The following is a 23,420-nucleotide window of genomic DNA, read 5'->3' as shown; positions in this document are numbered from 1 at the left end:
TTAAAATTATGGGTGGTCAGTGTCAAATCTTCGATTACGACGACATTCTGTTATTGCCAAGGAAGTGTGTGGTGAAGTCACGTTCCGAGTGTGACGTAGGAGTGACGTTTGGTAATCACCATTTCAAGTTACCGGTGGTGCCAGCGAACATGAAGGCGGTGGTGAACGAAGACATCTGTGAGAAGTTGGCACGTGGGGGATACTTTTACATTATGCATCGATTTGATGTGGATACGGTGAAGTTTGCAGAACGGATGTTGAGGGAGAATTTGATTGCTTCGGTAAGTCTCGGTGTGAAGCAGCACGACTATGATGTGGTAGATGAATTGGCGGCCCGGGATTTGGTTCCTCAGTTTATAACAATAGATATTGCTCACGGCTACTCGGACACAGTTAAGTTGATGATCGAACATATTCGCGCGAAAATGGGCCAGAGGACCTTCATCATTGCCGGCAACGTGGCTACTCCGGAGGCCGTGGTGGCGCTAGAGAGCTGGGGCGCGGACTGTACCAAGATCGGCGTCGGTCCTGGCAAGGTCTGCATCACGCGGAACAAAACGGGTTTCGGCACTGGTGGTTGGCAGCTTTCCGCCGTTAAGTGGTGCGCGAGTATTGCCCAAAAACCCGTCATTGCTGACGGTGGCATCCGACATCATGGAGACATTGCAAAGTCCCTCCGCTTCGGCGCCCGCATGGTCATGTGCGGCTCGCTCTTCGCTGGTTTGGAGGAGGGTCCTGGTGAAACTGTCGAAGTCGACCATGTTCTCTACAAGGCCTACTACGGATCCGCCTCAGAACATAACAAGCACGAACGGAAAAACATTGAAGGCAAACGTATACTCGAACCTATAAAAGGCACCCTCGATACACTCCTCAAAGAGATCACTGAAGACCTACAGTCATCTATTAGCTACGCCGGAGGCAAAGACCTCTCTGTACTCGACCAGTGCAACTACGCAATCGTTGGCGGAATGAATGAAAGGGAACACATATTCGGCGACCTCCCTTAGACACTTTTTTTTAAACGAGGAACTCCGTACTTGGACGCGGTGAGAAGGTAGTCCTGTGGATTACTGGTCGCGTTGATTCAGCGACTTGACAATGTAGATGGCCGACAAACAGGTGAACACACAGGCTAGGGAGGGTATCTGACTCAAAAGGAACAGGGGGGTGCTCAGAAGCTGAGGTAGCCCTTCAATAAGAACGTAGGCCGCGATTGAGAGCATGCCGCCAATGTTGGTCAACAGCACCGTACCCGTATACACCACAATGGCCGCGGCGCGGATTGGCTTCGGAATCTCGTTGGATTGCTGTAATACGAACAAGGGAGACAACATCGATACTGGGGCAAGCAGTACCGCCGCGAAGCGAAGCACTGCACTCAACAGGTACACCAAAATCACAACCACCGGTAACGCGCAAGCGAGCATAATGTGGTAGTCTAAAATCCGCACAAACTTGGCACACACATGGCACACATATTGCACACACATTGCACACACTTGGCACACACATTGCACACACGTTGCACTTGTAGACACAGAGTGTGATACACACTTACCACCCTGCTTCTGCCAATCAATCCACTTGCCCTTCGCCACTATCTCGTCGACCCAAGGCTGCTTCCTAACCGGCGTGGCGTCACGGCCACCTTCTGTCGCGGTCGTCGCTCTGCTTGATGCTTCGTACATAAGATAATAAAACGCGGATTGAAAAGGATAAAAATCTGTCTACCAACGTCGACCATAGCCGCCCCAACGGCCACCATAGCCACCACCATAGCCGCCATATGGGTAACCACCAAATCCACCATAACCACCATAGCCACCAAAGCCGCCATAGCCGCCATAGCCGCCGTAGCCGCCAAAGCCAAAGCCAAAACCGGGACCGCCGAATCCGAAGTACGGCTGCAACTTACGTCCACTAACTGTCCTCGGCTGAACAATCACTTGATCAGCACCCTCGGCCTCCGCCAGTTTCTTCAGGGCGCTCTCTTCGTCCCCGAAGATCTTAACTTTCTTCACCTTACGTTCTTCACCCTTGACAATCACCACCTCAACCTCGTGCTCTCCTGCGGTTGTTTGTTCTTCCGCTTCGGCATCAGGTTCAGTGCTGGCGTCTTCCTCTTTCTCTTTCACCTCCTTCTCGTCCTCTTCAGTGGCTTCCTCATCCTCACCCTCCTCCGGCTTGGTGGACTCTTCCTTCTCCTCGGCCCCTTCCTCAGCCTCGGTGGTTTCCTCCTCCTCACCTTCAGCCTTTTCGGCCTTAGTGGTATCATCCTCACCTTCCTCCTCAGGCTTCGTCTCTTCTTCAGCCTCATCGCCCTTAGTGGTCTCTTCCTCACTTTCCTCCTCAGGCTTAGTCTCTTCTTCACCCTCATCTCCCTTAGTTGTGTCTTCCTCAGCCTCCTCTTCAGGCTTGGTTTCATCCTCAGCCTCTTCGGCCTTAGTGGTCTCTTCCTCACCTTCCTCCTCAGGTTTCGTCTCACCTTCCTCCTCAGGTTTCGTCTCACCTTCAGCCTCTTCGGCCTTGGTGGTCTCTTCCTCACCTTCATCTGACTCAGGTTTGGTCTCACCTTCAGCCTTTTCTGCCTTGGTGGTCTCTTCCTCACCTTCGTCTTCAGGCTTGGTCTCTTCTTCAGCCTCTTCGGCTTCAGTGGACTCTTCCTCACCTTCAGCCTCCTCGGCTTCGGTCTCTTCTTCCTCCTTATCTTCCTCCTTATCTTCCTCCTTATCTTCCTCCTCAGCTTCTGTGCTCTCCTCGCCCTCAGCTGCAGCTTCGGCGGTAGCCTCGTCTTCCTCGGACTGCGTGACGCCGAGGTCAGTAAAGGAAGACTTGAGATCATCAGACAGGCCCTGGGTAGTGTCTTCCTCGTCGAGGTTGGGCATCTCAGTGGCAGCAGCCTCACTGGCGGCTTGCCCGATCTCCTCTAGCTCTGTCGCAAGGGACTGCGAGGCTTCCGAGGCCTCTTTCGGGGTCGGTGTAGGCTCATCCCCACCCGCTGGCTTGGTTGCGGGTTTGATTTCCTTGTCCTGTAGAATTTCGGTAGTCGTATCCTCGGGAGCCAGCGTAACCGCCTTGGTCGTAACCGCCTTGGTGGTAGCCGCCTTGGTGGTAGGCTGCGGGGTAAGAGTGCCCTTGGTGGTCCCTGCTACCTTCTTTGTGGTGACCCTCGGGGGCGCCGCCGTCGTGGCCTGCGCGGCGTGTCGGAGGAGCGGCCGACCTTCAGCAGGTATCTCTGCGGCACAGAAGCCGATCACAATCAGGGCTCGAAGATTCATCGCACGTAAGCACCTGCACCTCCGACGACGCGTGCTTCCAAGCCATGCCGAGGTCACAGGCCCCTGATCCATGGATGCTCCAGTGCCTCTTCTGGCGTCAAACGCTTGCTAGGATCCAGCGTCAGGCCCCGGTTCAAAAAATCTGACAACAACCTTGCACGTGTCTTCAACCTAGAATTCGGGGCGGCCTCTAAAAGAACAACACGTCAACCAACGGAAGCAAGACATGGTGTGTGTACAGCAGTGCTAACTCATCATGTCATCTCCACCAACGTCTTGCCTGTACGCCCCCTCTTCTTGCCTTCGGTCGGGGACTCCTCCACCGCACCGGGGACTCCTCCACCGCACCGGGGACTCCTCCACCGCACCGGAGACTCTTCCACCGCACCGGAGACTCTTCCACCGTATCGGAGACTCTTCCACCGTATCGGAGACTCCTCCACCGCACCGTAGACTTCTCCACCGCACCGTAGACTTCTCCACCGCACCGTAGACTTCTCCACCGCATCGGAGACTGCTCGGCCGAAGACTGGCTTCCGGAGACTTATTTATGAAGTGGTGTCATTCGGGCTTCATCACTGAACTGACCCGTCGCGTCGCCAATTATGGGGCAGTCATTTTACCCGCTCAACCGTCAAGCAGGTAATAGGATACCGGTGCGAGGGGCGTGACCAAATTTCGTGTACTCTGAGTCGGTATAATCGGTGTGATCCTCGGTGGGTGCGATCTTGAGTTGGTGCTACGACCAGTCAAGCTGGTATTTACAGCATCGATATGATCGATATGAACGATATGGTCGATATGATCGATATGATCGATATGATCGATATGATCGATATGATCGATATGATCGATATGGTCGATATGGTCGATATGGTCGATATGGTCATCCGGAGATTTACTCTTTTGGGTGGAAGAGTGTGTGTGTGTGCTAGGGAGTGCTAAAATTACCTTGCAATGATTTATTATGAGTATTTAGAAGGTCATATATGTTGACGGATGGTTTGACTGGGCAGCCAGTGTCTTTTAGCAGTTTCAGTGACTGTAGATTTTCGTTGAAATACAGTTTTGTGTGAAGTCCATTCTTGAGCATTTTGTTGGGAATTTTGCCTTTAAGCTTCATTAGGTCTAAGAGCATATGGGACGGGCTTGGACCATTGAATAGAAACCTGCCAGTACAAAGCTCATATATAGTACACATCGTTGCCCACATATCAATTGGATACGAATACTTACAACCAAGGTATATTTCAGGTGCTCGATAATACCTTGGGACCATCTCATCGCTTGCGTCCAATTCACTTTCAAATTTAGCTGATCCAAGATCACATAGCTTGATAGTTCCATGATCCACCGATACATCATCATTAGCATCGCTCGATAGTCCTCCAACCAATATATTATCTGGCTTTATATCACCATGTACAATGCCACACTCTTTTAGGAATAGGAGCCCTTCAACCAATTGACGGCTATAACCAAGAACTACATCTAGATCCAGACCACCGCCTCGTCCACACCTATAGTTAAACCCAATGTCTCCCCCCCAGTATACCCCCCGTCTTTTATTAAATGTGTGTGTGCACACACACGCACACACGAGTTGTGCACATATACAACTCGTGTGTGTACATATACAACTGGTGTGTACATACACTATACATTGAGTATGAACAAGATGATGCTTACCCTTTGATATGTGAACGCAAATCCTCCTTTAGACATTCGCATACAATACAAAGATGTCCTTCATTGTCGAAATGCCCAAAGTATCTTACTATGGGCCGATTGCCTAAAGGATCGCGAGAATGCAGCTGCTTTAGCTTCTCAATCTCCTTCATTCCTGCATCACGAGTAAAGTCTGATTTTCTTATGCACTTTATAGCAACCATTTCCCCCGTGGATATATTCTGGCCTCGTAACACAGAGGAGAAAACTCCCTTGCCACACAAGCCCGACAGTACCTTATAACGTTCGCCAATTATCTCACCAACAGATGCCTGAAATAAGAAACGTGTGTGCAATGTCTGCTCCTACAATGTTTGCCCCTACAATGTCTACTCTATACAGTGTTTGCTCCCACAATGTTTGCTCCTACAATGTCTACTCATACAGTGTTCACTTACAACATAATAACCTTCATTGTCTTGATAACCATCTGCTGCTCTTAGATTTTTGGCCAATGGTTCCTCGACGCCATCGAGAGGTCTTTTCCTGGGTGCAATTTCTTCCTCCTCATCCGAAGAGGCGGCAAACATATCAAACTCATCAGGCATGTCGTTTTCTCGAAAAACCCCGCGCCCGTACGCAGGAAATATAAATGCAGAGTGAAGCCCAGGAAGAGGCCGAAAAATGTTTAAGGATCGCTGAGAAAGCTTGGTTGTCAAATGACATTAGTAAAGTGAGATCGCACTGCCGGTAGAGGTGCAGGGGCATTGCAGAATTTCATGTAGGCTTTACGATTTGCTGAGAAGTCATTACGACTGCATAACACACCAGAAGCGCAGTCTATTATCGTGAAACTGAAGGCTGGGGTCCCGCCAGTGAAGCAGCAGGGATCAGCCGGGTCTTCGACCCCAGTAGCAGCCGGTAGGATGCGTCGGACGATGAGTGCCGCTGATGCACAGGCCAAAACATACACGCATGCGCAGCAGGACGTTTGTAACAAAGTCATTGCCGCAAAAGATCTCTATCAGGTGCTGGGTGTGTCCAGAGACGCTAACGAAGACCAGATCAAGAAAGCATATCGTAAACTCGCCATGCAACTGCATCCCGACAAAAACGGAGCCCCCAAGGCCGAGGAAGCATTCAAAAAAATCTCCAAATCATTCCAAGTCCTCAGCAATGAACAAACCCGAGCGCACTATGACAGGACTGGAAACGATGACGTTACATCCCAACCACCTGCGGCCGCTCACAGACATCATAATGCCGAGTTCATGACTCCGGAAGATCTATTCCAAGCGTTCTTCTTTGGCCAGACACCTAGAGCACAACATCAGTACTACTACCGGCGGATGCCCAGACAACCAGAACAACCAGAGTATGATATCATTTACCCCTTTGTCCCTCTCGTCTTTAACACTGGAATTACGTCTTCATAATCGGGCCTGTGTTCTTATGCTTTTTGAATCCCCCCCCCTTGTCGTGTCCTCCCTATAGGCGTGTCCTGCCTATAAACAAGGCTTTGATTGACTATGTTTGTCTTTGGTAGAAATCAGCGACGGTTACAAGGATTATTACAACTGCTACCTATTCTTTGTATTCTGTTGTTTTCCTGGCTTAACAACATGCCCTTTGGTCGGAGCTCGGTTGATGTGAGTGTTACCAAGACCGCTGCTACACCAAGTCAGTTTTATACATCGGAATATAAAGTGCCTTATTTTGCGAGACCCGATTTTGAGACAACCTACCCGCCCCGGACTGCGAAGCGCCGAGAGATGGAGGCCGAAGTGGAGTACCACAACTTCCAGTCCAAATGCCGTACCGCCACAAGTGAGGAGCGGACTCGGTTCCAGTATTACAGAGACTTACACAACTACCGGCGGGCGGAACAAGCTCGGAAAGATCTGCTAAACGCGGAACGCCAGAACGAGCTCTGTCAAATCGCTGACACAATCGGACACAAATTCCCGGCTGCCGCCAAAAGAGTTGAAAGAGGCTACTCTGACCTCACCAAATATGGATAACCACATCACCCTCGCTGAAGCCGTCGACACACAGTTATCCACGACAGATAGTTCTTCTCCACGACACACAGTTCTCCACGACACACAGTTCCCTTTGAGGTAGTTCCCTCTGAGGTAGTGGCTTTTATAGAGCTGTGGGCTTGACCACTGGTTGTCTCCCTCGAGCCCCCACAGGCTGGGTCCCGGAGGCGCGACAGTCAGTCTAAGCCCCGAAGGCCCCACAAACAAAGTCCCCAAGCCCCGCAGGCAGGGAGACTCTCTCCGAAGAATCTGATCTGGTCGAAGGATCTGGTCGAAGGATGTGGTCAAATGATGTGGTTAGTTGTATTGCTTCTGAGTAGATAGTTGCGTCTCTTTGGGACAATCGTTGGTTCAGCAGCCCCTTAATTCTTGATCTTTTTGGTGCTCGCTTGACTCGGTCTGGCACTTTAACCAGACAGTCTTGTCCGGTAGGTGGATCCGGGTGGGTGGTCAGAGCGAAAACTAACCCGTGTGAGGGAGGACTCGTCCGGGTTCTGTGACTGTTCTGTGGGGCGTGGTTGGGGCGAATGGAGGTCGGTATAAAATGTGTGGGGAGCGTGACATGGCATGGCGAAGAAAAAATCGAAGGTCGATCCTCGTCTAACGGCCTTGCATAAGACGATCGGATGGGTATGGAAGGTGGCATCGGGTGTGGCATGTTTGGGATGCTTGCTTACGGTCATTGGCGCTTCGACAACATCTTGGTTGACGGTAGCACCTTACACGGTTCGGTTTATCCAGAACTTCGCGATGGTTACAGATACGGCGCAGGTGAAGAATTACTTGACGACGTACATGGGTTTGTTCATGGTGTACTTCAACGAAGGCGTGGTGATTGAGCCATGGTACCAGCGTGTGTCCACTGTGTGTGGTGGATACACACTGTTGGCCAAAGCCGCGGCTACCAATGGTCTGATATCGCTCTGGGACAATTCTTGCAACACGGATTGTTTGGCGCACTATAAGATGCGCTGCTCCTACTATAAGTCGCTCTCCAGTATCGGGTTCGCCCTCCTGGCGTTGCTCCTAGTCATCCTGGCCGCCAGCATCACCAGCCTGTCCTGGCTCTACATCTTCGGCAAAAGCCCTCAGTTCCTACAACTCTCATGGCTGGGCGGCGGCATACTGACCATTGCCGGCGCCGTCGGCTTCATCGTCATCGGCCGCATGGCCCACAGCGCCCTCAATTTACAGTCCGTCTATCCCGCTCTGAACATGGGCTACTCCTTCTACCTCACCGTTGCCGGAGGCTCCCTACTCGTCCTCGCGGGCCTCCTCATCGCCTACGCCGCCTACCAAGACCGCCAGGAAGAAAAACGCCTCAAGGAAGAAGCCATCATCAAACAAGAAGCAGGCGGAGTCAACTTCAGGCTCCCAGGCGCTATGAACAGACCCACCTTCCTGCCGCCACCGCGGATGCCCCAGCTCAAATGAAGCTCCTTTTCACAGAACGCACGACCTACAGAACGTGATCCACATTCTGCCACACAACCAGACACACTCCTCTAACATATCCCACCACACACGCGTTGTCACACACGCTTGCCACACATGCCTGCTTGGGCACACCGAGGACCACGAATCGACAATACCACGAATCGGCCACTACATTCTGATCAAACAAATCCGGTCGGAATTTTTAATTGGATGTGGCTGAAACACTTAGTACTGCTAACCGCAGTGCTCGCCGAAGAGTTGCAAACACCTTTTACACATGGACTACGACTAGGCGTGGTGGCGGCGGACGGCGTGGCCGCCATTCCTCTTGAGGAACGCGTGCCGGAATTCCCCACTCTGGGTAAGCCGAGCTTCGTGCACTGGGGACGACAGGCGCGAGGGTCTCACCAGTCGTCGGACGAGTCGTCACAGAAGGCAGCTGACCAGCGGACTGGCCTCTTGTCGGGCCTGTTGTCTCGCCTGTCGTTTGGCTTCTCTGCCGAGTCGTCCGAGGAGTCAACCGAGGCCGGTCCTAGCGAGGCCGGTCCTAGCGAGGCCAGTGCCAAACTGACCGGCATGTACCGACCAGCCGCCTTTGAGATCAGAGCTCCGTCCTTTTGGAAAAAAGCGAATGCGTTACAGAGGGATCGACTCGAGAAGAATATAGACTACGAAGGAAATGTCCACAATGCGACGGCCGCCGTCGTGGGGACGGCCGACGTGGGGACGGCCGCCGTCGTGGGGACGGCCGTCGTGGGGACGGCCGACGGGACATCCGAGCCGAACATGACACAGCACCGTCGTCTCCCTGAGTCGGAACAGTCGAATGACGAAACAGCCGACGAGCGACCGGACGACAAGACTCCGAATGGCATGCGGTCGAGTGGCGAACGGTCAGGTGGCGAACCGTCGATTTTCGAGGCGGGCATCCGGTTTCATTCCGCCAGGGGAGAAGGGGCTGGGAGACGGCGGTTGGCGGAAGCGCCACGAGGTCCTTTGCGGGGTTTGTTCCCGTTTTTCGGCGAGTCTGTGGAAGGCAAGCGTGTGGAAGGCAAGCGTGTGGAAGGCAAGTCCGTGGAAGGTTTGCGGGACGAGAATGCCGCGGGAGACGAGAGCACGGAGGAGGAGTTGGACACTACTACTGAGCAAGTCGACACAACCGGCGAGCCGCCGGCAACAACAGAACCCTTTACGCCAGGTACCGGGATAACTTTCGCTTACGCAGCCGACTTACCGGACTTGAGGCCTATGAGGCCCGGTTCCATAAACGGACTCAACCGAGGGATTAGTGGTCGCTGGCAGGACTACTGGAGTGACAATAGGGATATGCAGGTACTCAAGTCGATGCGGGACGCCTGGAGACGTAATGCGCTCCTGCGAGAAGTGTAAGCCTCAGCGTCCACGTGCGACACAGGCACAGACAGACACAGTCTCACGACATACACTGTCGCACGACATACACTGTCGCACGACATACACTGTCGCACGACACAGTCACATACTGGAAAGACCCACGGAGTCACACAGTCGAGTGACTTACAGTCACGGGACACAGGTTTACAGTCGTTGCTTGCAGAGCGTTCGCAAAGGCTAACTTTCCGGAGGCGCTTGCCGTCCGCGCTGACGGGAACCAGCTCTTCAGAGACAGCACCATTCCCGCGTCCACGACGACGCAAACCGAGTGGATTCCGATGCCGTCCTCGGGTAACTGGGGGCGGTTACGGGCCTTGGTCGCTGAGTCTTCGATGGCGGGTTCGAAATGGCCTTCGAATGGGGCTGGACATATGGTCGAGAAGGTCAGACCTAAATTTGTCGAGTCTAGGGTGGTGCAGCCACTGAGAAATGACCAGCAGGTAAAGGGAAATTATTTACAAAAAGGGAACAGCCAAGAGAAGGGAAGTTATTTGAACAAAGAGACTATATCTGAGACCCGATCTGTGACCCGATCTCGGTTAGGTCTGAAGGGACAGCAAGATGCAGAGCAATCCACAGACCAAGCTGCAGAGCAAGCAGCTGAGCAATCCACAGAACAATCAGCAGAACGATTTACAGAGCAGTATGCCGCGCAATCTGCAGAGCAATACGGAGTGCAGTCTGCAGCGGGTGATAAGGAGAAGGCAGCCGGTGAGAAGGAGAAGGTAGCCGGTGATAAGGAGAGGGTAGCCGGTGAGAAGAGGGTGCAGAATTCGATGGTGATGTCGTTGCGTAATGAGGAGGCTACGACGGCTGCGGCAGTTGCCGTGGCGGCTGGTGGTGGTGTGGGATCGACTTCCACGTCGAAACTTAGAGCCACGTATTCATCGGGACAGAATATATGGTTACCGGATCCGGCTTCTCTGTACGCCCCCACCATGCCCACTCCGGGATGGAGGACGGACAAAACCTATCCCGGTCGACTTATATTTAAGGGCGATTTTGTGATACCAGATTGGTACAACACCGAACAGATCGCTACCCAGAAACAACCGTTTCAAGTGAATGAACCAGTTCTAGCTTTCAAGGCGCAACCCTACCATGGCCTTGAAGGCAGCGACAGAAACTACGCCTTTCGAGACGCCTCGCTCCACCCCCCACAGGTCCCGGCGTTCAACAAAGGCTGGAAACCCAAGCGAGTATACGACTCCTACTACTAGGCTTGCTTCGAGACTGCCGTCGCCCGCAACCATACGATATTTTTTCTCGGTATCTGACTGAGGGTCGGTTTGAGTCAGTTTCCTCCCTATGTGTTGTGTTTGTCACGACTGAAAAAATTATTTGCGTCTTCCTACAATTGGTCGCGGCTGAAGCTTGGGACTTGGGTTAGTACGACCGGCGGCTGGTAAGTTGATGTTTGGGCACGACGAGAATGGAGCAGGTGCCAGTTGAGCGTCTGGAGCGGGTGGGTGAGTTCTGTTGTTCAGGGGTGAGGAAGACTTGATAGACGGGTGTGTCATCACGATCGGGATCAAGAATTAGTTGTGGCAGAGGTCGCGTAAGTCTTGCGGCTCGTGCCTGCATGGTTTTGAGGACGTCAGTCTTGTTAATAAGATCCGGTTGTTCGTAGGTAGAGTCTGGTAGAAGAGTAGACAGAGTGGCTACATCGTCAGCGAGTTCGTCTTCCCTTCGTCGTCTTTTCTTGGGTGTGCTCAAATCAAGGCTAAGGGCCCCCACGACCACCGCCTTTCGTCGACGAAGACGTACAACGTAACCGCGGCCTTGTAATTCTTTTATCAGGCGGTCATTGTCTACACTCTGCAAAATTGCATCCGGCACCATCAACTCATCCTCACTCGTCACCTCCTCCGGCACCACACGCAACGGTAACGACAAACGTGGCGCTGTCGATGTGTCACATGTTGACGGAGGACTCGCATCCTCGAAACTCCGTCGCGAACGCTTTAACAACCGCTTTCCTCGCGGCCGTCCCGAATCCGAGTCTGAATCAGAAGATGACTGCCAGTGCGTAACCAACCGTTTCCGCGGAGAAGACGCGCGCCGGTGCCCTGCCTCCACTGCTCCGCTCGCCGGCGTGCCAATCCGACTCCGCGAATCTTCACCCATCGGCGTCGTGTATTCCGCACTTGTCGAACCACCACTCATCGGACCCCCACTCGTCGTACCACCACTCGTCGTACCACCACTCGTCGTACCACCACTCGTCGTACCACCACTCGTCGTACCGCCACTTGTCGTACTCATCGGCTCAGCTAGGGCTTCACTCACGGGACTAGTTGCACCACTGGTACTCCGGCCAGTTGTACGACTAGTCGTACGACTTGAGCTTCGGCTACTGCCACGGCTAGTGCTGCGGCTAGTCACAGGGCTACTCGTCAGACTGTCCGCCACGCTACTCTCGGGAGTTAACCCCGATCCGTCCGGACCCGTTGAATCCTCACGCACCTTCGCCCCAGACTCGGAACTACTTGGCCTGTCCAGACTCGCAGCCACTGAAGAGATCTCTCCCACAAGCGCGGCCTCGGGACTGGCGGCTGAAGCGGTTGCGGGACTTGCGGTTGCGGGACTTGCGGTTCTCAAAATAACCTCAGGACCTCCGGCCTCAAGACTTTCAGCTTCGGGACTTTCAGCTTCAGGACCTCCGGCCTCAGATCTTTCAGCTTCACGACCTTTAGCTTCAGGGCTTTGGGCCTCTGAGGCAGTCCCAGACGTTGCGGTAGTCTCGGGAGCCGCAGTTGCAGCAGTAGCGTGCCGGTCCACCGTATCCTGATCCACCGTTTTCTGGTTCGCCATTTCCTGGTGTGTTTCGTCTTTAGCCTGTCGCGAAGCATCGAGGTCCTCCCCAGGACCAGCAGTCGGGAGCCGGGAGGTTTCCGCGTCCGTGGTGGATTCTTCTGCGTCACCTCTGTCTTCCCTCTCTTCTGGACTACCCGCTCGGACCGCCGCCTTCAACTCGTCTCGCGTGGAGTCCGGGACAGCGTCCTCAGGGTCCTCTCTCGGAGACTCGCAGGAGTCCGGACTGTCGGGGTCGCCGCCGCCCAGCTGTAACAGCGGGGAGCCTTCGTCGGCCGACGAAGGCTCACCACCCGGCTGCGACTCGGAGGCTGGACTAGCCGGGTTGACCGAGATACATTCCGTCTCCGGTTGGGGGACGGACGATTCCCCCTCTATAACCAGCACGGCGAGAAGGCACTCGCTGTGCGAAGTTTCTCCTTCACGCTCACAGGGCTCCGTCTGACATGTCTCTGACTCACAGGGCCTGGGTTCCTCGGTCTCCGATTCCGATCCGTTTTCTGCGGCACGGGACGGCATATCCTCCACGGGTGTGTCGGACAGGTCAGGGGCCGAAGTCCCAAGACCGGATTCTTCGGGACCCGCCTCTTCGGGACCCGCCTCTTCGGCACCCGCCTCTTCGGGAACCAACGTCTCCCCGTTCCGAACCGCGTCCGGGCTCGGAACAGCCGTCGCTAGGCCCTGTACCACCTCGTTTTCGACCGCCGCATCCTCGAACTCCAGTCCCTTGGCGTCGGCGGCAGCGACTGACCCGGTCGGTGGACGCTCTGGGCTCCCAGACTCCGATCGCGTCGCCTCCTCTTCTGGCGTAGACTCTTCTGGCGTAGACTCTTCCGGCGCAGACTTTTCTGGCGCAGACTCTTCTGGCGCAGACTTTTCTGGCGTAGACTCTTCTGGCGTAGACTCTTCTGGCGTAGACCCTTCTGGCGTAGACTCTTCTGGCGCAGACTCTTCTGGCGCAGACTCTTCTGGCGCAGACTCTTCTGGCGCAGACTTTTCTGGCGTGGACTCTTCTGGCGTAAACTCCGGTCTCAGAGAAACTCCGGATGCCGTCGCTCCATGCTCCGGTTCGGCAGTTAGCTCGTCCGCCTTCTGTAGTTCGACGTCGACAGTCGGAGCCTCCTCGACGGATTGATCAACTTCTGACCCGTCTTCCGACTGGTCATCTTCCGGTTGGTCATCCTCCAGTTCGTCTTCTGGCCTTTTACTTTCACGCTCTTTCTGTTTTGTTTCCATTCCTGCGTTCGTCGTGGGAGTGTCACCTGTAGTCAAGGGAGACTCAGATACGGTCTCACTGATGGCCTCAGCTAGAGTCTCAGCGATGGTTTCGTCTGGTTGGTCACGGGCTGATTTCTCTGATCGAGTGAATTCCTCGGAGGAAAGCGTCTGTTCAACTAGGGTGTGTTCCGTTGGTGTCTGCAGTTGAGGGGGCGGTGAGGTGGCAGGACGCTCAATGGGTGAAGCGCCTGGAGTAGGCTCCTGTTCTAGCTGCTCCTCGTCTGACGAAGTCTCCGGGGACTCCTCACCGCTTCGGTCACTGGCGTTCTCCTCCGGTGTCTCCTCGTCCCTCTCTCTCCGCATCTTTTCGCCCGCGGCCACGGCACCGGTCTCAATTGCGGACTCCTGCTGGGTCAAACCAACTTGTTCGTCATCCGACACTCTGCTTTCCTCGACGGCCATAACTGCGGATTCTGCCACCGCCTCGACCACTGTGCACTCAGTCATTACCGCGTCGACGGTCGCCGCGGCTAAATGGGTCTTAGCAAACGTCCTCTCATCTTGGTCCAGCTCCATAGTCTCACGAAGTTGGTCGGTAATATCCAGCTCAGGCTCCTCAACCATTGTCTCCGCTGTTTCATTCATCTGCGCGGTGATATCGACATCCGGGGTATCCACCTCAGCAGCAGTCTGTTCAGCGACCTCCTCAGCAGCAGTCTGTTCAGCGACCTCCTCTTCAGCACCAACCGTCTGTTCGGCAGCAACCGTCTCTTTAGCAGCATTCTGCTCATCAACATTCTGTTCAGTAACTTTGTGCTCGGTGACCTTCTCATCAATAATCTTGTGCTTAGCAACATCCTGCTCGCTAATTTCCTGCGCGTCCGCAACCTTTCCTTCCGCAACCATGATTGAGTCAGCAACTTCCGGCTCGCTTGGTAGTTCGACAGCCATTGTACTGTGATGTTCAGCTAACTCGACGTAGTCACCAGTCTGCTTACGGTCTTTCGCGTCTTCTGCAGCCGCCTCAGTCACCTGCGTTTCGGCTGTTTCCCGCCGAGCGGTGCCCTTTGTGTCCGGCAAGCGGTCTGGATCTTCTTTGTCCAGTCCGTGGGGGTTCTCAAGGGTCACTGCGTCTTCCAAAACCAGCTGTGTGACTGCACGGGCTCCAGGCATCGCGACGGGCTCGCGGAGCGTAATCACCGTCTCCCGACCAGTTGCCTCCGGACCAATTGCCTCCGGACCAATTGCCTCTGGACCAATTGCCTCTGGACCAGCCGTCTCCCTACCAGCCGTCTCGTGTCCGCCTACGTCTCGTCCGAGGGCGAGATCGAGCAATTCAGGGTAGTCGCGCGTGGCAGTCTTGCTGCCGGAGTCAAGAAGCATTCCGACGGCAGTTGCGGCGGTCCCGGCGGCCTGCTGTTGATTGGGGCCACCGGGAGCGGCGGCGCTGCCTTTGGCGGAGCTACTGCCTTTGGCGGAGCCGCTCGTCGCAGCCACGCCTTGTGTCCGAAGTCCGCCTTGTGTTCCAGCGCCAGCTCGGCCGCCGGCCGGGTCCTGATCGTCATCGCTCGCGTCGCGTTCGGCCTGAGGGTTTTTTCGCGAGGGGTCCGACTTGCGGATGCGGACCATCTGGTTGATCAGAGACTCCTGGTAGTCGCCCCACTCGCCTTCCATTCGCTCTTGACGTTTGAGAGGAGACAGCGAGTTCGAACCCTCGACCGGGTCTTCCGGTGCCCGGAGAGCTTCCGCCTTGGGACTCGCTGCTCGTGCATCCACGACCTTAGAATCAAACGGCCGCGCCCCCGCCATCACCGAGGTCGGCTCGGCCGAGGCCGGCCCAGTCGAGGATGGCCCGGTCGGGAGCGTTTCGTCCACGGCCATGGACGGCTGGGTGGTATCCGAGTTCGGCCTGGTAGTTGAAAGCTGGGTGGTGCCGTTTAGAAGCCGTTGCGCTTTGGAAGCCTTCACACCTTGTTTAGCAGTGGCGATTTTTTTATGGACGGGAGAGCTCCGGGACGAGTCGACACTAAGAGGTCGTTTGGCCTTTTTGCCGTTGGATAAAATTATCCAAGTCGCTTCCAGTGGAGAGCTCTTGGCAGCCAGTTTCGCCTTTTTGTATGCACCAAAGTCGAATTCGAACAAGTGCACTAGACACTGGTTGAGTCGTTTGATCAAGCCCTCGAAACATTGATTCCAAAAGGTTATCTTTGACTCCTTACCGTAGTAGTTAGCGGTGGAAAGGATGGCAATCAGTGCTTCTCTTCCGTATGGTGTGAGTCTGGTTATACGGACGTCTACCAGTTCCTTGACAGCTTTTGATCCTTTTGGTCTTTCAGATTCAATTCCGTCGAAAACCGCACAGAGTAGTTGATCAAGAGTGCCCTGCAGCATGCAAGTCAGAGACGGAATATAGCCCACGAACCAGGTGGGGTTTGCTTCTACGTCAGCCACTGCCTTTCTGGCCACGATCTTTTTCACCGTACTTACTTGATCCGGTTGCGTGTTGCAAATCCTCCAGCTGTACAGCTTTAGGTGGAGCGGATCGTTACGATGGAGCGGATCGTTACGATGGAGTGGATCGTTACGATGGAGCGGATCGTTGCGACCCAACGCATTAGTTTGCAGCCCTTCCTGCGGGTGAAGGATTTGTGTTCCACTTTCAATTTCCTGGCAGATGTATTCGTTGGCTATTCGACGGATATCGTCGTACGCTCGACGGCAGTTAGTGGCATCGTAGACACAGCGGTTATCTTGGACTGTCTCGGTCACATCCAGACCCAGTTTTATAAAGACCGTTGTAAGAGGCACTTCGTTTGTTAGGAGGACGGAACTGCCAGTGTTAAGACTGAAGCCATGGAAGACGGCACCGTTTTTGAACACCTCGGGATGCTGACAGTCATACGGCAGCACTGCGTCGTAGTCGATTTGACCCGAAGCAACATTAGTTAGGGTTCCGGTAAGTGTGCCCACGGCTAATATCTGTCTTAGTAGCTTCTGTTCATCGGACGGCCGTTGGCGTAAAATGGCGGACCAGGTGACTGCAGCAGCTATCACACGTTCGTCACTTCGATGCGTCGGTTTCTTCCGACCTCTACAATACTCCAACAAGTCTTCGCTAGGTTCGCTCGTGGGGATATGGAAACTGCGAACCCAGTCGTTGGTGCCAATGGTCCATTCGCGATAGTCAGGTTTGTATGCGATGTGGATCGTGGTGCCGTAGGGCACTTTGACGGCATGCAATTGCAGGGTCGTTCCCGGTTGAGCGTGCCGTCTAAAGTAATCCAGCACGCCCTTCAAATGCTCATCACCGTCACTGTCACGGGCCGACGTATTACTAGGCAACGTGGGGTATATGGGCGAGGGATAAGGCAGACCACGCAGACCCAATTTGACATCCATGGTCTCTTGATCGACATAAAAGGAAATCCCCTGTCGTAATGTATTCCGCATCTGCATAGACTGTGTGACCACCTGCTCAGGATCGAAACTGTCAATGCAGAAACAGGAAATCCACGAATAACTCCGCCGCTTGTCCGCTTCCGGGCCTCCGGTCGCCCCTTGAGAGCTAGAGCGGGATTCTACCACGGTACCTGCGGAATTCGAACCCGCTGCATTGGCCAACTGGGAACAGTTCCGGCGGAGGCCTCTATATATCCGGCTTTCTAACCACGTAAAAAGGGCCTTGGGAGTCGCCGGTATGACGCGCGCCTGCTTAAAGTGATGCTCTTGAACCCCTACATCATCGTGCCAAAATGGGTCCATTTGGATTCGCAGGGTCGATTTTTATTTATGGCTGCCCTTGGCAAGGAGATTACATATCATGACACCGCCGGGTTCCGACAGCGCATCGCCCTCTCGGCCATCACCAACCGACCCGTCTCAATGAAGGATATCCGCGTAAAAACTGAAAATCCGGGCCTACGCCCTTCGGAAGCATGTATTCTCCACATTTTGGAACGAGTCAGCGAAAACGTTGCCGTAGACGTCAGAAACGGATCTACAGACCTGCTGGTAGAACCGGGACTCCTTGTTGGACGAGACTACGCGTTCACCGTCGAATGTCCCCCGGATAGAGGATTGGTGTACTATCTCGAATTCCTCGTCATGATTGCGCCGTTCATGAAGCATCCTGCTAATATAAACTTGGAGGGCATTACGGACCACCCCCATGACCTTAGCATGGACGCTTTCAGGACCGGGCTGAACGCTTACACGCAGAAAATTGGTCTCCCGGAAATGGGAGTGAATGTAATACGGAGAGGATTGCTGCCCGAGGGTGGCGGCTGTGTACAGTTCACTTGTGGAGTGCTAAAAGCCGTGGAACCTTTCAAATTAATTTACGGAGGGCGCATCGCACGCGTGCGCGGAACGGTTTTCACATGCCATATGAATGCGATTTTCGGCACGAAGACCATTGAGAGTGCCCGAAATGTTCTGAACGAGTTGCTAGCGGATGTACACATATACACAGAGCCTCAGTCGGGTGAGAAAGGTGGCAAAAGTCCTGGATTCGGCTTGACATTAGTGGCAGAGACTGTAAGGAGTGGGATAGTGTATGTTGCGGACGGTCTGATAGATAAGAATGAGGCAGATCAGAAGGAGCTTACAGCCCGCGAGAAAATGCAGCCGACCTTCTTAGGGCGTCGGGACTTGGGGGACCTTATTCAGCAGAAGTCTGCGCGAAAGACTTCCGAAACCATAACTGAAAAGCTGGGGCGGGAGGTTGCTCTTCGATTATTAGCGGAGTTATGTGAAGGAGGTGCGGTTGACTCTGCTTTCCAATGGCTACCAATTTATTTTATGGCAGTAGCAGATGATGATAAGGTATCCCGGGTGGTTACGGGAAGGCTGACTCAAAATACTGTCTTGCTATTGCGTCATATCAATGACTTCCTGTCGTTGCGGTATCAAATAGACACCCACCAGGCGGCTCTAGAGTCTTTAGTCAAGCTTCCAGAACAGAAGACCGAATCCCAGAAGACCGAATCCCAGAAGACCGACTTGGACGTCGGGGAGAAGGCCGCAGACAAAAATTCACACTCTGGCGACAACGTAAAAGAAGACCTAGGGGAAGAAACAATATACGATGATGAGGACGACGACCCGCCTTTCAGTTTGGCCGCAGCTGAAGGATTACAGCGCGCCCGTAGGGAGAATAGATTTGTTTTGACGTGCCGAGGGGTCGGATTAGCCAACATCTCGCGTGTTACTTTTTAGTTTCAATTAGCTGTAGAAATCACTCAATGCAACCATCAATGCCCTAATACTCCTGTAAGGCAGCCCGATTTGACTATTTCCTAAGTCAGATCTGAATAACAAATACGGACCGTAAGGATCTGACTTAGGAAACAAAGTTACATGTTCGAGTGTTTGCGGTCGCATCGACTCGTTGCGGATGTTCAAGGCGAGGGATGGAGGTCGGATAGTTGGAATCTTTGTTTTGAAGAACCCTCTTGCCTTGAGGGGTTTTATTGGAATTAGATGTCCAAAAAATGCCGTCTGCATTTGATACTGGAATTGACTTTGCCAAAGCGAGTTTGGAAGTTCAGTTGTTGAATTTAGCCAAGCCTTATGTCATCAAAGGCAACGAGATAGAAGTAAGTGCGACATTAAAAAGCATAGTCCTTCTGGCAGACTGCTTACGAGAAACTGTTGGATAAAATTGAGGTGGCGATGAGCAAAGACCCCATTGACCCGAATAACCTCGATCTGGTAGACCAGGAATCCCTAGAAATTCGGGAGGCTATAAAACACCATGACGATAGAGCGAGTCAGCGCTCAATTAACGAGGCGTACAACTCCTTCACCCAAGAAGCATTTCGACAATACACGAAACTACAGAGCCGCTCCTCCTCTTGAACTCGTATTATAAAACCCCCCTAATCTCACTCTCTAGCCCTAGGGCGAGACTACCCCTGGCTGTCGATTCAGACAACAAGTTAGTCAGTTGAAACCAGGATACCGTGGGTCACCGACAACATAAACTACGAGGGCTGTGAACGATCATAGACAGGGCTGTGAACAATTACAGACAGGACTATGAAAGATTACAAACAGGACTATTACAGACAGGACTGTAAACAATTACAGACGGTACAAACACTAATTCGGTTCGAGATTTGCGTTCGACTTGGAGTTACCAACTCCGGTCTCTTAAAACCTTTCTAACGAGCGCGGATTGTCCATCGCCGAGAAACGACTCCCAGGCATGCGGTGCAACCAAGAAGGCAGTATGATAGCAACATCGGGTTTGCGAATGGGTGTGCCTTGAACGGGGGTGGGCCTCCAACGTGGTTGGGCCTAGGCTGGCGGCTTGGTCTGATTTGGTCTTGGTCGCACGCCCGGGGTGGAATCAGGCGGCCTCGATCCTTGTAGGTGTGTTGTGAAGCTTGCTGAACTGCTCGCAGGCGATTTGGTGGGCTTCGTGATAGATTAGTGTGAACCACTGCTCTTCTTGCTCGGAAAGGTCCCCCTGGGTTAGCAGTGTCTGGCACGTCTCCCTGACTCCTTCGCTTGCACGCAGCAGGAGACCGACGCGTTCGCCGAACGCCGTCCGTCTAGCCGTATGTAATTCGCGAAGTCGAAGCCACAACTCCCCGCTCTTGCCTGCCAGAGAGGAAGCAGCGGCTTCAGTCATCTTCTTTGCCACGCGCTATGTTAATACGTTCTTCTTCGCTTTGCTGAAAAAGGCGGTTTTCCGGCACCGGACCGAGGACTCCCAGTCGCTCCTAACGCGTCCACGCCTCACTCCTGCCCACGGCTCACTCCTGCTCCCCCCCACAAGCGGCCTCTCCCCTCGCTAACTCCGGGAAAGCTTTCTCAGCCAGCGAACTCACCCCGGTTTTTCCCCCCGCGAAAATGGACGAGCTAGTGGCTGCTTGGTTTTGGGGTATGCCCCAAGACTCCCCGGGACTCTACGGACTACCGGTACTCGCCCCCTACCTACCCAGGCCCCTTGCCTTCGCCACAGCGCCTCTACACATCGTGAGCCTTACCAGTCGGTACAGCGATGACATCCCAAGACCTACCCACGAAAGCTACGTACAAGTCAAAAAGGGCGCAATCAAGGAAGTGCCACCTGGATCGATAGAACCTCAGGACCTAAAACCGAAACCCTTAACCCTTTTCACTGCAGCCGAAGAAGTAACAAAACCCGCAGCATCTGAGCCTATCTGGGTCACATTACTCGTGGAGTGATGGCACAACCACCATGATGACCACACGTACACGGGCAGCAGCTAATTCCTAGTTCCACACCCACCACATTAGGTCACTCGACCACACGCATTGGTAAATTACACATCGTTGCTGCAGATCTATCATCGACAGGGTGTCCGAGGCTTCTACCGCGGCTTCTTGCGACGCCACTTAACGGAGCTGCTAGAGTAGGTTCATTGTTTGCGTGCACGTGTATGTATTGTAGAGATGCTTTGAAGAAAAAGTTGGGTAGTCGTTGTTCCGAGCGGATGCCCGCGTTACAGCCGGCCGGCGGGTCTGGGAGTCAGTCGGTGGACTCGGACGGGGTGTTGGCAAGTTTCGAAAGCAGTGATATTCCGTCGGAGAAGTCTTTGGCGAAATTCGGAGAGACGGAGCGGCCATCGCGGCGGCGCGTGGGGCATCCGTGGATCGCCTTCCGGCAGGGTGTTCGTCGTTGGTCTAAGAGCGAGGAGAGTCGAGAAGCCATGGCGTCATTGCTGGGTACAGTGGCTGCGTCTGGTCTAATATACCCTTTGAAGACGTTAAACATGCGTTGTGATGTGTACGTGCCCTTCGACGGGAAACGACTCAGTTTGCTCCAAATGGCCAAATGCTCCGTCCGCTTCGACGGCTGGCGGTCACTGTATGGCGGCTTTGGACCCTTCTTGGCCTCCAAGCTGCTCACAGAGACCGCTGCAGCCGCTCAAAAAGCCGCTCTGTCCGTCCTCCCTGAAGAAAAGAAGTGGCTGCAACTCGCTGCCTCCCAAATCTCCACTCTAGCCTCCACCATCGCCTCACCCCTGGAAGGAACCTCCGAAGATCTGCAAGTCAAATCAAACATCCCCGGTCTGCCCCCCACCGTGCAGCAGACTGTTTGGGACCCACTTGTAAACAACGCTCACCACCCACTCTTCTCCCCTCCTCTCCTCTCCTCTCCTCTCCACTCCAAAACCCTCACTTGTCCTCTCGTATTCTGAGGTTCCCCGGTTCAAATGGCTCCTCGGGCCGATGACCCGGCTCAATTCACTTCGCTTTGCCAAGGCATCAGGCTCCGGCGTGCCGACTCTCGCACCGGCCGCGCCCGTTGAGACCTTCGCTGCCTGCAGGAGCTCATGCGTCGCATATTGCTAGATATGGCTTTGAACTTATGGCGCTCTTTTGATGTAGAACCAGTGTCGTCATGAACGAGAAAAGACAAAAGGCGAAGATTCAGGCAAATAGTAGGGAGGTAGTAATCACGAAATGGGGGGTGGCACGCGCCCGGTCAAAAGATCGAGACAAGCGGCGGGAGCTTTTGTCAAGGTCGGATGGGCGGGGATAAATTTTTCCAGAATGCTGAGACCGAGTGGGTGGTTTCGTCCGCCCTTTGCTGGCTGCAATGGGGCAGCGTGCAGCATTAGGGCCATGTCATCATCAGCCGTGACCGCCGTAGGATCTATGTGTCCGTCTTCGGTGGCGGGCGTGTCTGGTGAGAGTGGTGGAGGAGCTCGTTGGAGACCGGGGACTCCAGTCGCGAGAGGTGCGGTAGCAAGAGGGATTGCTACGGACGGTCGATTTGCTCGAAGAGAAGGAAGGCTCGGGGGTGCCCTGGCATTCGGTCTTCTGCTAGTTGTTGTGTTGATCCTTTTGAGTGGCCGGAAGGGAACGACGTTAGAACAGGTAGTGACGGCATTCAGGATGGTCAACGGACTGCTCTTTAGATAAGAAGGCGTTTGAAGAGCCCTAGATTATCTCTCTTCGGCAAGACGTCTCTGGGTGAAGTGTTAACGGAGGTTATTGGCGACCTCGGAATTCGTATTACAGAAGACGACATTGCAGCCCTGGAGGAGGCTTTGCAGTCCAAGTTAGTAACTGTAGACAAATCATCAGGAGTCAGGAACGTGGCAAAGACAAACGATGGCGAGAGAAACGGTGGTGAAAGGAACGGCGGGCGGCATAGTGACGCAGTCGACGAAACGGCGTATATGAAGCCGGGAGATGAGAACTCTCTGATGATTTTTTCGGGCAGTTCTAGCGTACAACTAGCTCAAGAAGTGTGTGCACACCTCGGCATAAGTTTGTCGCGCATGCGCGTAACTAAGTTCAGCGACGGGGAGATCAGCCTCAAATTGCTGGACGGTGTGCGAAGTCGCGACGTATATGTGATACAGTCGGCTAAGCCCGGCGAAGTCCATGACAACCTAATGGAGCTGTTCCTGGCCGTCAGCTGTCTCTGTCGTGCCTCTGCAGAGCGAATCACTGCCATCATGCCCTATGTTCCTTATAGCAGAGGGATTCCTCCCGGCAATGACCAGGTCAAGGCACCTGCCAGCGCCGCTGACATTGGAACCGTAACCCCCCCCCCCTTCAC

The 23,420-nt window shown here is 53.9% G+C and overlaps 12 protein-coding genes across 12 annotated transcripts; 7 read left to right on the top strand and 5 right to left on the bottom strand.

The window, feature by feature from the left end:
* Window positions 1-8: 8 nt before the first annotated feature.
* GNI_116920 (GMP reductase) lies at window positions 9-1,010 on the top strand (the record flags this gene model as incomplete). Its single annotated transcript, XM_011133450.1, has 1 exon — window positions 9-1,010. The coding sequence occupies one exon, from the start codon at window positions 9-11 to the stop codon at window positions 1,008-1,010; it is 1,002 nt and encodes a 333-aa protein (XP_011131752.1).
* Window positions 1,011-1,070: 60 nt separating this feature from the next.
* On the bottom strand, window positions 1,071-1,691 carry GNI_116910 (putative transmembrane protein; the record flags this gene model as incomplete). Its single annotated transcript, XM_011133449.1, has 2 exons — window positions 1,071-1,441; window positions 1,562-1,691. 2 exons carry the CDS (start codon window positions 1,689-1,691, stop codon window positions 1,071-1,073), a joined length of 501 nt encoding a protein of 166 aa, XP_011131751.1.
* A 39-nt stretch (window positions 1,692-1,730) lies between these two features.
* Window positions 1,731-3,281, bottom strand: GNI_116900 (hypothetical protein; the record flags this gene model as incomplete). Its single annotated transcript, XM_011133448.1, has 1 exon — window positions 1,731-3,281. One exon carries the CDS (start codon window positions 3,279-3,281, stop codon window positions 1,731-1,733), a length of 1,551 nt encoding a protein of 516 aa, XP_011131750.1.
* A 931-nt stretch (window positions 3,282-4,212) lies between these two features.
* GNI_116890 (putative serine/threonine protein kinase) lies at window positions 4,213-5,557 on the bottom strand (the record flags this gene model as incomplete). The annotated part of the gene is made up of 3 exons (XM_011133447.1): window positions 4,213-4,801; window positions 4,971-5,281; window positions 5,408-5,557. 3 exons carry the CDS (start codon window positions 5,555-5,557, stop codon window positions 4,213-4,215), a joined length of 1,050 nt encoding a protein of 349 aa, XP_011131749.1.
* A 44-nt stretch (window positions 5,558-5,601) lies between these two features.
* GNI_116880 (DnaJ) lies at window positions 5,602-6,970 on the top strand (the record flags this gene model as incomplete). The annotated part of the gene is made up of 3 exons (XM_011133446.1): window positions 5,602-5,682; window positions 5,735-6,324; window positions 6,496-6,970. 3 exons carry the CDS (start codon window positions 5,602-5,604, stop codon window positions 6,968-6,970), a joined length of 1,146 nt encoding a protein of 381 aa, XP_011131748.1.
* A 588-nt stretch (window positions 6,971-7,558) lies between these two features.
* GNI_116870 (putative transmembrane protein) lies at window positions 7,559-8,425 on the top strand (the record flags this gene model as incomplete). Its single annotated transcript, XM_011133445.1, has 1 exon — window positions 7,559-8,425. The coding sequence occupies one exon, from the start codon at window positions 7,559-7,561 to the stop codon at window positions 8,423-8,425; it is 867 nt and encodes a 288-aa protein (XP_011131747.1).
* Window positions 8,426-8,638: 213 nt separating this feature from the next.
* Window positions 8,639-11,061, top strand: GNI_116860 (hypothetical protein; the record flags this gene model as incomplete). Its single annotated transcript, XM_011133444.1, has 2 exons — window positions 8,639-9,813; window positions 10,005-11,061. The coding sequence occupies 2 exons, from the start codon at window positions 8,639-8,641 to the stop codon at window positions 11,059-11,061; spliced, it is 2,232 nt and encodes a 743-aa protein (XP_011131746.1).
* A 166-nt stretch (window positions 11,062-11,227) lies between these two features.
* On the bottom strand, window positions 11,228-17,272 carry GNI_116850 (hypothetical protein; the record flags this gene model as incomplete). Its single annotated transcript, XM_011133443.1, has 1 exon — window positions 11,228-17,272. One exon carries the CDS (start codon window positions 17,270-17,272, stop codon window positions 11,228-11,230), a length of 6,045 nt encoding a protein of 2,014 aa, XP_011131745.1.
* Window positions 17,273-17,662: 390 nt separating this feature from the next.
* On the top strand, window positions 17,663-19,090 carry GNI_116840 (putative RNA 3'-terminal phosphate cyclase-like protein; the record flags this gene model as incomplete). The annotated part of the gene is made up of 1 exon (XM_011133442.1): window positions 17,663-19,090. The coding sequence occupies one exon, from the start codon at window positions 17,663-17,665 to the stop codon at window positions 19,088-19,090; it is 1,428 nt and encodes a 475-aa protein (XP_011131744.1).
* Window positions 19,091-19,365: 275 nt separating this feature from the next.
* Window positions 19,366-19,732, top strand: GNI_116830 (hypothetical protein; the record flags this gene model as incomplete). The annotated part of the gene is made up of 2 exons (XM_011133441.1): window positions 19,366-19,470; window positions 19,508-19,732. 2 exons carry the CDS (start codon window positions 19,366-19,368, stop codon window positions 19,730-19,732), a joined length of 330 nt encoding a protein of 109 aa, XP_011131743.1.
* A 493-nt stretch (window positions 19,733-20,225) lies between these two features.
* On the bottom strand, window positions 20,226-20,510 carry GNI_116820 (hypothetical protein; the record flags this gene model as incomplete). The annotated part of the gene is made up of 1 exon (XM_011133440.1): window positions 20,226-20,510. The coding sequence occupies one exon, from the start codon at window positions 20,508-20,510 to the stop codon at window positions 20,226-20,228; it is 285 nt and encodes a 94-aa protein (XP_011131742.1).
* Window positions 20,511-21,618: 1,108 nt separating this feature from the next.
* GNI_116810 (hypothetical protein) lies at window positions 21,619-22,047 on the top strand (the record flags this gene model as incomplete). The annotated part of the gene is made up of 1 exon (XM_011133439.1): window positions 21,619-22,047. One exon carries the CDS (start codon window positions 21,619-21,621, stop codon window positions 22,045-22,047), a length of 429 nt encoding a protein of 142 aa, XP_011131741.1.
* Between the last annotated feature and the right edge of the window lie 1,373 nt (window positions 22,048-23,420).

Source organism: Gregarina niphandrodes (genome assembly GCF_000223845.1).
Source record: "Gregarina niphandrodes unplaced genomic scaffold scaffold00028, whole genome shotgun sequence".
NCBI lineage: Eukaryota > Apicomplexa > Conoidasida > Eugregarinorida > Gregarinidae > Gregarina > Gregarina niphandrodes.
Note: the sequence above shows the minus strand (reverse complement) of the source record. Positions and strands in the feature narration are given on the sequence as shown.